This window comes from Cucurbita moschata, unplaced genomic scaffold, assembly GCF_002738365.1.
Source record: "Cucurbita moschata cultivar Rifu unplaced genomic scaffold, Cmos_1.0 Cmo_Scf00017, whole genome shotgun sequence".
Taxonomy (NCBI): domain Eukaryota; kingdom Viridiplantae; phylum Streptophyta; class Magnoliopsida; order Cucurbitales; family Cucurbitaceae; genus Cucurbita; species Cucurbita moschata.
In genome coordinates, this window is record NW_019268533.1 from 1,199,097 (window position 1) to 1,210,611 (window position 11,515).

The 11,515-nt window shown below is 37.5% G+C and overlaps 4 protein-coding genes across 5 annotated transcripts; 3 read left to right on the forward strand and 1 right to left on the reverse strand.

The window, feature by feature from the left end:
• Window positions 1-660: 660 nt before the first annotated feature.
• LOC111455047 (probable O-methyltransferase 3) lies at window positions 661-2,591 on the forward strand. Its single transcript, XM_023096570.1, has 2 exons — window positions 661-1,498; window positions 2,105-2,591. Exons 1-2 carry the CDS (start codon window positions 695-697, stop codon window positions 2,405-2,407), a joined length of 1,107 nt encoding a protein of 368 aa, XP_022952338.1. The 5' UTR covers window positions 661-694; the 3' UTR covers window positions 2,408-2,591.
• Window positions 2,592-4,350: 1,759 nt separating this feature from the next.
• Window positions 4,351-5,722, forward strand: LOC111455044 (probable O-methyltransferase 3). The gene is made up of 2 exons (XM_023096568.1): window positions 4,351-5,199; window positions 5,293-5,722. Exons 1-2 carry the CDS (start codon window positions 4,384-4,386, stop codon window positions 5,590-5,592), a joined length of 1,116 nt encoding a protein of 371 aa, XP_022952336.1. The 5' UTR covers window positions 4,351-4,383; the 3' UTR covers window positions 5,593-5,722.
• A 149-nt stretch (window positions 5,723-5,871) lies between these two features.
• LOC111455051 lies at window positions 5,872-8,233 on the reverse strand. 2 transcript variants are annotated; one of them, XM_023096574.1, is made up of 2 exons: window positions 7,337-8,233; window positions 5,872-6,368 (listed from the first exon to the last, which is right to left on the reverse strand). In XM_023096574.1, coding segments are annotated over exons 1-2 (690 nt in total). In that variant the 5' UTR covers window positions 8,026-8,233; the 3' UTR covers window positions 5,872-6,367. The 2 variants fall into 2 exon arrangements, with proteins under 2 accessions (XP_022952342.1, XP_022952341.1); XM_023096573.1 differs by having other exon boundaries at window positions 5,872-6,379.
• A 2,042-nt stretch (window positions 8,234-10,275) lies between these two features.
• Window positions 10,276-11,357, forward strand: LOC111455052 (fasciclin-like arabinogalactan protein 13). Its single transcript, XM_023096575.1, has 2 exons — window positions 10,276-10,578; window positions 10,860-11,357. The coding sequence occupies exons 1-2, from the start codon at window positions 10,276-10,278 to the stop codon at window positions 11,259-11,261; spliced, it is 705 nt and encodes a 234-aa protein (XP_022952343.1). The 3' UTR covers window positions 11,262-11,357.
• Window positions 11,358-11,515: the final 158 nt, after the last annotated feature.

The window sequence follows — 11,515 nt, forward strand, 5'->3', positions numbered from 1 at the left end:
TATTTACTGTATTTTTAATATGCATAACCTAACAATAATTGTTCTCTTAAAATAAAATAACATAACCATACCTAATACTCAGTACATCACTGTTGACGACTAAACATCACTGTTGACGACTAATGTTGACGACTAAGCTATGAATAAGCATCAGAATTCATCCCATAACAATAATTTCTATTTTTTCTTGATTATTCTCTTAAAATCTCCATTTAGGTTCAAATGTTTTATTTCTATAAAATAAATAATTAGGCAAGTAAAATTAATCAATTAAGCATCAAAACTGGTATTATAAAAATAAAAAATAAAAAATAATTAAATAATTAAAAACCACACAAAAAATTAATGCACTCTTTTCTTTTCTTTATTTCTATTCTTTTTCAGCCTAACTTAACCACACAAAAAACCATAAAAATAATAACAATAATTAATTCAGTTGGCCTTGGATCACATGGCTGCAAAAAAAAAAAAATAGGGATAAATTTTTATGAAGTTTCTTGTATGTTTTATTTCATTTTATCACTATTTCAACCTACATTTTTTTTGCACCTTACGTTCTGTATTATTTTATCGCTATTTCAACCTTACATTCTTTTTATCACGTAACTTGAATAAAACTCATAAATAGGTGGATGCCATTGTATAGGAGATTCACACTCTTACATTTCATTATTCTTTCTTCTTGGTTGTTGATATGAATTTTGAAGGTGAAAAGATGCCAATTCTTGCAGGCGATGAGATGCTGGAAGCACAAGCCCACATATGGAACCACCTCTTCAACTTCATCAACTCCATGACTCTCAAATGTGCGGTTGAACTAGGCATACCAGACACCATCCACCGCCATGCCCCTCACCCAATGCCCCTTTCTCATCTTGTTTCAGCCCTCCAACTCCATTCTAATAAGACCCAATTCATATATCGTTTAATGCGTCTATTGACTCACTCCGGCTTCTTTGTGGTTCAAAAACTGCCCAAAAATAATGGCAAACAAGAAGAAGAAGAAGAAGATGGATATGTCCTAACCAATTCATCCCGTCTTCTTCTTAAACACAACCCTTGCGCTGTAACTCCTTTCTTGCTTTCCATGCTCCAACCAGCGCTCGTGGAACCATGGCAGCTCCTCTCAATCTGGTTCCAAAGTGAAGACCGAACGCCATTCCATACGGCTCATGGGATGCCGTTTTGGGAGTTCTTGGGGAATAAGGTGAAAGATGGGGAGGGTTTCAATGAAGGCATGGCGAGTGATGCGAGGTTGGTGATGAGTGTGTTATTGGACAAACATAAAGGAGTCTTTGATGGAGTTGCCTCGCTAGTTGATGTCGGTGGCGGCACTGGAACTGTGGCCAAAGCCATTGCAGAGGCTTTCCCACAAATTGAATGCACAGTGTTTGATCTTCCCCAAGTGGTGGGTGAGTTGAAAGGTGAAGGGAACTTAAAATATGTTGAAGGAGATATGTTTAAAGCTATTCCTCCTGCTGATGTGCTTGTGTTGAAGGTAAAAATAAAGTTTCTTGTTTCTGCTTCCAAAGCTATCTCTCTCTCTCTATATATATATATATGATAAATAAATATCCATTTTGGATAGGAGAACAAACCACCATTTACAAGGGGTGGAAACCTTCCCTAGCAGAAGAGTTTTAAAGTCTTGAGGGGAAAGCTCGGAAGGGAAAACCCCAAAAAGGACAATATCTGCTAGCGGTGGATCTGGGCCGTTACAAATGGTATCTGAGCTAGACACCGGACGATGTGCCAGCCTTCTCACCGTTCCCCGAAGGGGGGTAGATACGAGGCGGTGTGCCAGTAAGAACGCTGGGCCCCAAAGGGGGTGGATTTGGAGGTGGTTCCACATCGATTGGAGAAAGGAAAGAGTGCTAGCGAGGACTGGCCTCGAAGGGGGTGAATTGTGATGTCCCACATTAGTTGAGAAGGAGAACAAACCACCATTTATAAGTGTGTGGAAACTTTCCCCTACCATACGCGTTTTAAAGCCTTGAGGGGAAGCCCGAAAGGGAAAGTCCAAAGAGGATAATATCTGCTAACGTGGATCTGGGCCGTTACATAAACATTAGATTGATGGTATTTACATATGTGATGAACGTAGTGGATATTACATGATTGGAATGACGATGAATGTGCGAAGATATTGAAGAAATGCAAAGAAGCAATCAGAAGCAATGGAAAGAAAGGGAAGGTGATAGTAATTGATATGGTGGTAGGCAACAACAAAAGGGATGATACGTTCATTCAATCTCAGTTGTTCTTCGACATGTTGATGATGGGTTTGGTAAGTGGCAAAGAGAGAGATGAGAAGGAGTGGAGTGAATTGTTCAAGGAAGCTGGATTTGGTGGCTACAAGATCTTTCCCATATTGGGTTCGAGGTCTCTTATAGAAATTTACCCATGAGACTATCTTCCATTTAGTGATGTTTCATTTTATGATTTACTACAAAAATGGTGTTTTAAGGATATTATGTAACGTTTATGTAATCCCTTCCTAGTGCTTTTCGATTACCCTTTTCTGTTATTAGGAGGCTTGGGCACCTCTCTATGAATGTTATTTCTACGACCCATGATCCATTGCTTCAAAATGATGTTAGTGATGGATTTGTAGTCTCCTTACTCAACAGCTCAAAAACTGCGTATTCGTTTCGGTATAGACATTTTAGTACCGATTTTTATATTTTTTCTCCTACTATAGCTTATTTTGACTTATTTTAAGGTATTTAAGGTCATTATAATCCTCTTAATTTAAATTATTTGGATTGAAATAGGAATTACTTGAGAAAGTAAATTAAGTTAGTTAGTATGCTATAATTGATTCCACTAGTATATAATGTATGATGGTGCATGTCCTATGAACCCTACATGCATCAAAATTAGGAAAGTTATTCTTATAAAAAAAATAATAATTAGGAAAGTTATACTATGCTACTATTATACCATACCATGCTATGTATGTATGTGATGCCCTATTATGCCATGGTAATGTATGATATGCCATTAATAGCTATGTTATAGATTATATTATACTGTGATGATGTATGATGAAAGCCATAGTGAGTACTATGCATACATTACTCATATGTGTACTATGACATGAATGGAAGGAGAATGATTTTTATTATATGCTATGATTTTAAGTTATGGAACCTCATGCAATTATGTATATTACGTGCATCATATACTTTTTTCTGTTATGTTATATTAGTACATATGCGTACCTTCAATATCTATGTTCAACATGATATTTTGGCCTTTCCCTTCGTGGTGTCCGATGAATCGTCAACGCGTTTAGCCCAACAAGTCAAGCTCAGTGGGTTCATATACGAACCCATCTAGTGGGTCCATGTGCACATGTGTGGGGAAGTACCACATACCCAATCATATTGGGACTAGAAAGAGCTCAAGACCATGTTATGTTATTTTAAAAAGATAGATCATATTATGTATGTGTGTGTTTGCATTACCTGACCCCAATAGTGAGGTTACTTATTGAGTTTTTCTTAAAATACTCAAGTTATATGTTACTGTTATAATTCAGGTAAGGGTATAATGCCCTAACACGATTGACGATGGAGCTAGAATGACCATAGAAGCTAAGATAGTATAGTAGTATGCATTATTTTTCTTTACTAGTTCATTGATAGCATAGTATTTCTTTTTTCATACTGGGTTTATGTTAATGTTATGTAGCGTCTCAATGCCACCCTTGCTCGAAAATTGGTTTGTCCAACAATTTAATAGTATCGTTGAAGCAACATTGTCTTTTATCGCACCTAGAGCTGAGCTTGCGTCTCAATTTTCTTCCATCCTTCCTCAAGATTTTTTTTTATTTTTTATTTTTTATTTTTAATCTAGATAACTAGCTTGAAAGCTCAATTTGAACCAACATTGAATTTCTCAAAATAATAATAATAATAATAATTGTACCGGTAAAGTTGGTCAATTAAGCATCAAAATTAGTTTTTTTCTTAAAAAAATAAAACTCTAGAAATAGTCGCCATCATTAAGAGTTGGTGCACTTTTTTCTTTGTAGCCAACCTTAACCACACAAAAATAACTTAATACGGAAATCTTTCTGAAAATAAATGTTTCATGTTTCCTTTTTTCTTTTTCTTTTTTTTTTTTAATTATTTCTTCTTTATTATTATTATTTTATTTTATGTTAAATTAATAAAAATACGTTGTTTGTCTCAAAAATATCCTTTAAAATTTAAAAGTATATTTTTCAGATAAATATTTTTATTAATTTAGACTTTATTTCTTTTTAGCACGCTAGTAAATTAACAGCCATAAAGAATAGTACACTCATATGTTTGTCTTGTTAATAAATAGAACAACCTCTCACCTAAATTTCTTACACTCGATCTTTCTTTCTTGATGGTTGTGGATATGAATTTTGAGAGTGAAAACATGTTGCCAATAGTTGCAGGCGATGAGCTGCTAGAAGCACAAGCCCACATATGGAACCACCTCCTCAACTTCATCAACTCCATGACTCTCAAATGTGCGGTTGAACTAGGCATACCAGACGCCATCCACCGCCATGGCCCTCACCCTATGCCCCTTTCTCGTCTTGTTTCAGCCCTCCAACTCCATCCTCATAAGACTCGCTTCATATATCGCTTAATGCGTCTATTGACTCACTCTGGTTTCTTTGTACTACAAAAATTGCCCAAAAATAGTGGCGAAGAGGAAGAAGAAGAAGAAGGATATGTCCTAACCAATTCATCTCGTCTTCTTCTTAAATACAATCCTTGTGGTGTAACACCTCTCTTACTTTCCATACTCCAACCAGCCCTCGTGGAACCATGGCATCTCCTCTCTGTCTGGTTCAAAAGCGAAGACCGAACGCCATTCGATACGGCTCATGGAATATCGTATTGGGAGTTCATGGGCAGTAAGCCGAAACATGGTGACATTTTTAATGCAGGCATGGCGAGTGATGCAAGGTTGGTGATGAGTGTGTTATTGGACAAACATAAAGGAGTCTTTGATGGAGTTGCCTCGCTAGTTGATGTCGGTGGCGGCACTGGAACTGTGGGCAAAGCCATTGCAGAGGCTTTCCCACAAATTGAATGCGCAGTGTTTGATCTTCCCCAAGTGGTGGGTGAGTTGAAGGGTGAAGGAAACTTAAAATATGTTGAAGGAGATATGTTTAAAGCTATCCCTCCTGCCGATGTTCTTGTGTTGAAGGTAAACTTAAGTTGTCTTGTTTCTACTTCAAAAGCTTCAATGTATTGAATTAATATTAGATTGATGGTATTTTTGCATATGTGATGAAATTAGTGGATATTACATGATTGGAATGATGAAGATTGTGTGAAGATATTAAAGAATTGCAAAGAAGCAATCACAAGCAATGGAAAGAAAGGGAAGGTGATCGTAATTGATATGGTGGTAGGCAGCAAGCTGGAGGATACGTTCATTCAATCTCAGTTATGCTTCGACATGGTAATGATGGGTTTGCTAAATGGAAGAGAGAGAGATGAGAAGGAGTGGAGTGAAGCTTTCAAGGAAGCTGGGTTCAGTGGCTACAAGATCTTTCCCATACTGGGTTTGAGGTCTCTTATAGAAATTTACCCATGAGGGTATTGTCTACCGACCCTTATCTAAGGTTTCTTCGATTACCCTTTCGCTAATAGGAGTCTCGAGCACCTTTACGTGTATTTAAACTTGAAAGTTTAATTGAATAAAAGGATTTCTAGAAATTTGTAGAGGGAGGAGTCCCATATTGGCTAATTAAGAAGAAGATCATGTCTTCGTTGGTATGAGACCTTTTGGAGAAACCAAAAGCAAAGTCGACAATATCATACCATCGTAGAGGTCTGATTCGTTTGTTGGCTTGCTTTCTCACATGTTATTTGGAGCTGCGGTTGCATTAGAATGGCCATTTCATTAATCATCTCTAGAAAGAATTCAACAATGAAATGTACTGATAGACCACAACAAGCTCAAAGAAACCTAATATTCTCGCACACCAGAAGAAACTTTGTTTTACAAACTGTGAGATGGAAAATGAAAAACACAGCAGCATCCTCCACACAAGATGCTAACCCTGATCTAAAAGCAGTTAAACGACGACGACGACGAAAATGACGACAATACATAACGCCGGTCAGTTCTACATTCCAAAACGACCTTCCATCCCTCTCCAGAAATGCAGAAGAAGGGTGAAGAAGCCAAAGAAACATAATTTCCTTGAGGTATAACAATCTGAATCTGAAGTACGTCACTTCATTGTTGAGATCCTGTCACCTTGGTGGTATCCGTTTATCTTCCATGGCAAACAATTCTAAAAAGTAAAAAATTCGACGACGTGATCCATCTTCATCCTTGGAAAAGTATCCAACTTCAGAATGAATCCGTTGAAGCGCTATTCGTCGCCAACATAAATTCAGTGAGAAAACAAATTGAATGAAAGCAATGTTTACAACAGGACATTAATGATATGAACACAAACAAGTAAAGCAAAAGCAAGATGAACTTTTGGGGCTGTGTTTGATTGTTTTCCTTGCGTCGTGTCATCAAAGGAATAGAATATGATGTGATGTTATTTAGATTTGGGAGATTGCGTGTAGCATACAATCAAGAAGTCTGAAAATGAGATGTCTGTGTTGGGAGATATGCAAGATGTTTGACCAAGATGGTCTATTTGGGCATTCTTTTGGAGGCTTCTACATTTTTTCTACATTTTTTCTACCCACATCCGCTAATTTAGAGAATGATCATGGGTTTATAAGTCAGGAATACTATCTCCATTGAGACCTTTTGGGGAAGCCCAAGACAAACCTATGAGAGCTTATGCTCAAAGTGGACAATATCATGCTATTGTGGAAAGTCGTGTTCATCTCTAACAAGTCAAACCTTCAAACTATCCTAAGAAACTTTTTACACCTTATAGGCCAACACTTAGCAGTCTAACTACAGAGACCCAAAAAAGGAGCCATGAAATGGGTTGATTCATCTTCACAGAGCCTTTCAAAATCAAGAGAATCTCATAAAAATCAAACTCATAAACAAGGGTGTAGCAGTGTCATGGTAAAAGGGCATCCAAATAAGGCAATTTCATACCTATAATGCAGTGTCCTAATCCCAATTCATTGAGACAAAAGGAGCCATCTACTCTATAATTTACTCACGAGATTATAAAATGAATTGATTCATCTTTAGACAGTCAACTACATCAAGAGAATCTCGTAATAAACTCAAAAAGCCACAACAGCATCTCAGTTCAATGGTAACAGGGCATCCACAGAAGGCAATTCCATACCCAAAATGCAGGGCCAAAATTAGTTTTCAATTGTATTGATGGTATTTGAGAGAAACATACCATCCACTAGAATTCGGGCGATTCCCACTGGATCTTGGTCGATTCACCATCGCCCCCTGATCTGCCTCTCCCGCCCCGTTCATTCTCTCATATGCACCGCCGGATTTCGGCCGCCCATCTTCACCGTACCGACCCGGAGACCCGTAATTCCCATACTGCCTCTGATTCGCCTCCCTAGATCGGATCCCAACGCTCACAGGTCTCTCCTCCTTCCCGACGAAGCCCGCCCTGAGGTGAGGCGGCACAAATTTCTCCGGTTTATGCAACGTCACAGTCGGAGGAGGAATCTCCTTGTCCTTCTCCAAGTTCGGAATCGGAGACGGCGCGATCGCGCCCGTACCTGTCCGACCGAGAGGGCGAAGCGAGATCGAATCGGATTCGCATTGCGGACGGGTCTGATCCGCAACAGGACGAGGATCGGCAGATGGGGATCGAGATTGAGGCTGAGGGGACAGGACCGGCGGCGAAGAGATGGGTTTGGGAGTGGGACGGGTCAGGACGAGCATGCGGCCATGGGACTTGTTAGCGGAAGAAATGGAAGAATAAGTTGCAGAAGCGAAAGAGGAGGAGGAAGAAGAAGAAGATGATGGGTTTTTGGAGGGATTGTTGCCAGTTTTGGAATTGGGGGAGAGATCCTTGTCGTAGATGTGATTGTAATTGATGGAGGTGTATTTGTTGGTTTTTGCCATCCACCACCGCCAATGTGGATCCTTAAAGCTGTTGGAATTACAGAAGAATTATGAACGTCGAGAGGATCTGGAGGAAGAAGAAACAGAAGGAGAAAGAGAGGATTTTATAATGGATTGCTTGGCATTGGGGGGATTGTTGAAGACAACACCGTTTTGAGGTGTCGTCGAAGGAAGATCATGGATTGAGGGCAGGCCAGTGCAGCTCACATGCCAAAACCCCCCGTTACAAGAACAAACTATTTTTAAGATTTCTTTTTCATTATGTATAAATAGTTTTCTTTTTAACTGTTTTTCCACCCTGGAAATTCTTTTAGGAAGATAAAATTATAAATTTAGAAAAATAAAAAAACTATATTCTATGCCAAAAAAAAATATAATATCTTGTAACCTACTGGAACCCGGTGAGGAATCTCGAATAATGGAGATGGGAGTGGAGAGATATTTCTCCTCGTGAGATAAACGAGGATGTGGACGATGATTGAATTCTCCATCTCTGTCCCACCTAATTTCTCGTGGGGAATCTCTACCCCAATCCCGTAAAAAAAAAAAAAAAAAAAAAATTGTGGGGATGAGGATTTCTCTATCCCACACCTCGTCCTACCCCATGGACATCTCTAATCATGGCTAGTTGAATCTAAGAACCCTTGTAAGCACCTACAAATCCTTAGTTCATAAATGTTAAAACTTCTTAATCAATTTGATTTCATCCTAAAGGAAATAAGTCCTAGATTATCATTTTGATTAAATGTCTCAGGATAAGAATACTTGTTTAAGATTCAAATCACTCCTCAAACAATATCGATAATGTCAAACTTGAATGATTCTAAATATGTAACAAAAACTACATAAAACTGCAATGATTCTACTTTACAATGATAGCGTGCATTACTTTATATGGCCTCAAAATAAAACTCTTATTAAGACATTTCAAAAGTTTTTTTAGATAACCTAAAAATAAATTAAAAATATCTTAAAACTTAAAACTAGTAATGAAACACTATAAATCTTGATTTTAATACCCTATCATAAATTTATAACCACTTAAAAAGAAATAAAACCTCACTTAAATATTTTGAAGCCCTTATTACATAATGAAAATTTGATTATTTTTTAACGTGAAATTAATTGCAACTTAAAATTTTGATATAATTTGACTTCACTTAATGTAACTTGATTTTATCCTACGATAGTTTGAATAACATTTTTCACAACTTTCTTTAAGTTTATAGTATAGGATTGAGATGTCTTGGTTCATAATAATTACTTTATACAAGTTTATGACAATTATAATGTTCAGACTATGGATAAATCGAAAAGGTAAGTAAATTCTTCGTTATTTCTTCAAAAATGGTGATATTTAAGTCTTTTAATTTAAAAAAATGTTTAATAAATTTCTAAATTTATATTTAAGTCTAAATCATTTGATAATATGGAGATTTAATTTTTCAATATTTATTAAATATGTATGAGAAGGTCAAAACATGCACAATTAGTCAGAGACTTGTTCAAAAACCTCACATTTCTAAAAATAAACATGAAAATAAAATTTCATATATTTATGATTCTTTTTTTTAACGTGTAAGACCAAAATTATATTTCAATCATTAGTTAATCAAATATTAGTATATCATTTAATCATGGTAATTATCGTATAGGTTGTAATTTTAATTTCCTTTATATTTTTCTCAGTAATTATATTTTTCAAGATCACTCTCATTCGAATGTGATATCGGTTCATTTATGTACCTTTTGTTTATTCGGGTGTCATATGCCCACCAACTTTCGCTTTGGTTCGTCTCTAAATCATATATTATTAGAAGAGTTATTGCTTTAATACCATTTGTAACGACTCAACCCATGATTTAACAAATGCCCACTTTTCATAGTTTAAGTTGAGTAGTTTAGATTGGTCGAATTCATCCCGAAAGGGACCCTAATCTATTTTAGCCTTTATATGAATATTAAGAGTAAAAAAGGGTACTAAGAGTCATTTACATCCCTTATACAAAATTAAAAGAAAACCAAAAATCACTAAAGAATTAAAATAAAATAAAATAATTTCATTTTTCGTAATGCATTTAGATTTGTTTACGCCGTAGACTTTTTCCGATTATCCCAACTTTTCCGTCAAGATCTGAGGTGTCACCACAAATCCAGCTCACTTCCAACCAATCAAATTCCAACTCCCCTCCTTTATAAACAGCAGCAGAAACCTCCAGTTCCATCACTACTCTCATTAACTCATCAGCCATGGCCTCCACCGCTCTTCTCCTCCTCCTCCTACCCTTTGTTCTGTTCTCTCAAACTCTCGCCCAAGCTTCGATCAACATAACCGGCATTCTGGCCGAAGGCGGCCAATTCAGCACCTTCCTTCGCCTCCTCGGCGAAAGCAACCTGATCTCTCAGCTCGAGAATCAGCTCGACAACTCGCACGAGGGCATGACCATTCTTGCTCCCTCTGATAATGGCTTCAACGCCCTTAAATCCGGCACCCTCAACAGCCTCAACGACCAACAGAAGAGCCAGCTTCTCCTCTTCCATGTCTTGAGTAAGGTATATATTATTAGGAGTGAGTCCACGTTGGATAATTTAGTGGAACATCACTCATTTACATTGATTTGAGACATTTTGAGGAAACTAAAGGTATATATTATTAGGAGTGAGTCCACGTTGGTTAATTTAGTGGAACATCACTCGTTTACATTGATTTGAGACATTTTGAGGAAACCAAAAGCAAAGCCATGAGACCTTATACTAAAGTGGAAAATATCATATAATTGTGGAGAGTCTTAAAGTTATGATAATAATCATATTTTGGTTTGAATTTGATGCAGTTCTACACGGTGACGGATCTGCAGACGGTTAGCAACCCGACGAGGACACTGGCCGGAGACTGGGGGCTGAACTTCACCGGGCAACCGAATTCCAACCAAGTCAATGTATCCACCGGCGTGGTTACGGTGGAGATCAACAATAAGCTAAGAGAGAAATCTCCGTTGGGTGTTTACGTAGTGGATGAAGTTTTGTTGCCTGATGCTCTTTTTGGGAAACACGCCGGCGTACCGCCTCCAAGAGCTCCAGGTCCGAGGGCCGATAATTCTCCCGACGAGGGAACCCCGCCGGAATCTGACGCCGCCAATCCGGCGTCGGATGAGACGGATGGTGGTGTGAGAAACGGCGTGGGATTGGGATTGGTTTTGGGAATTGGTTTGATCGCCATTAGCCTTCTTTTTTAAGAGTTTAGAATCATAGGAGTTGATTTGAGGATAAGTGTGTGCTGCCTTGTCAGCATGCTTTCATTTTCGTTTTTCTTTTTCTTGTAATCTTTTCTTCCACTCTCAAATTTTGATTGATTATTTTTTCTACCATACCTTCTTTTATCAACCTTTTGATTTCAAAATCATAGCTAAATTAATTAATCAAGCACATTAGGGTCTCATTAATTAATTTGGTTCATTAGGTCCTACAATAAATGACTAAAAAATAAATT

Excerpts from the sequence above, each read along its gene's own strand:
- LOC111455051 (XM_023096573.1), bottom strand. The coding sequence starts at position 8,025 with ATGGCAAAAACCAACAAATACACCTCCATCAATTACAATCACATCTAC. Across the intron at positions 6,380-7,336 it reads CGCCCGAATTCTAGTGGATG|CGCTTCAACGGATTCATTCT; the intron begins GTATGTTTCTCT and ends GGCGACGAATAG.
- LOC111455052 (XM_023096575.1), top strand. The coding sequence starts at position 10,276 with ATGGCCTCCACCGCTCTTCTCCTCCTCCTCCTACCCTTTGTTCTGTTC. Across the intron at positions 10,579-10,859 it reads TCTTCCATGTCTTGAGTAAG|TTCTACACGGTGACGGATCT; the intron begins GTATATATTATT and ends AATTTGATGCAG.
- LOC111455047 (XM_023096570.1), top strand. The coding sequence starts at position 695 with ATGAATTTTGAAGGTGAAAAGATGCCAATTCTTGCAGGCGATGAGATG. Across the intron at positions 1,499-2,104 it reads CTGATGTGCTTGTGTTGAAG|TGGATATTACATGATTGGAA; the intron begins GTAAAAATAAAG and ends TGATGAACGTAG.
- LOC111455044 (XM_023096568.1), top strand. The coding sequence starts at position 4,384 with ATGGTTGTGGATATGAATTTTGAGAGTGAAAACATGTTGCCAATAGTT. Across the intron at positions 5,200-5,292 it reads CCGATGTTCTTGTGTTGAAG|TGGATATTACATGATTGGAA; the intron begins GTAAACTTAAGT and ends TGATGAAATTAG.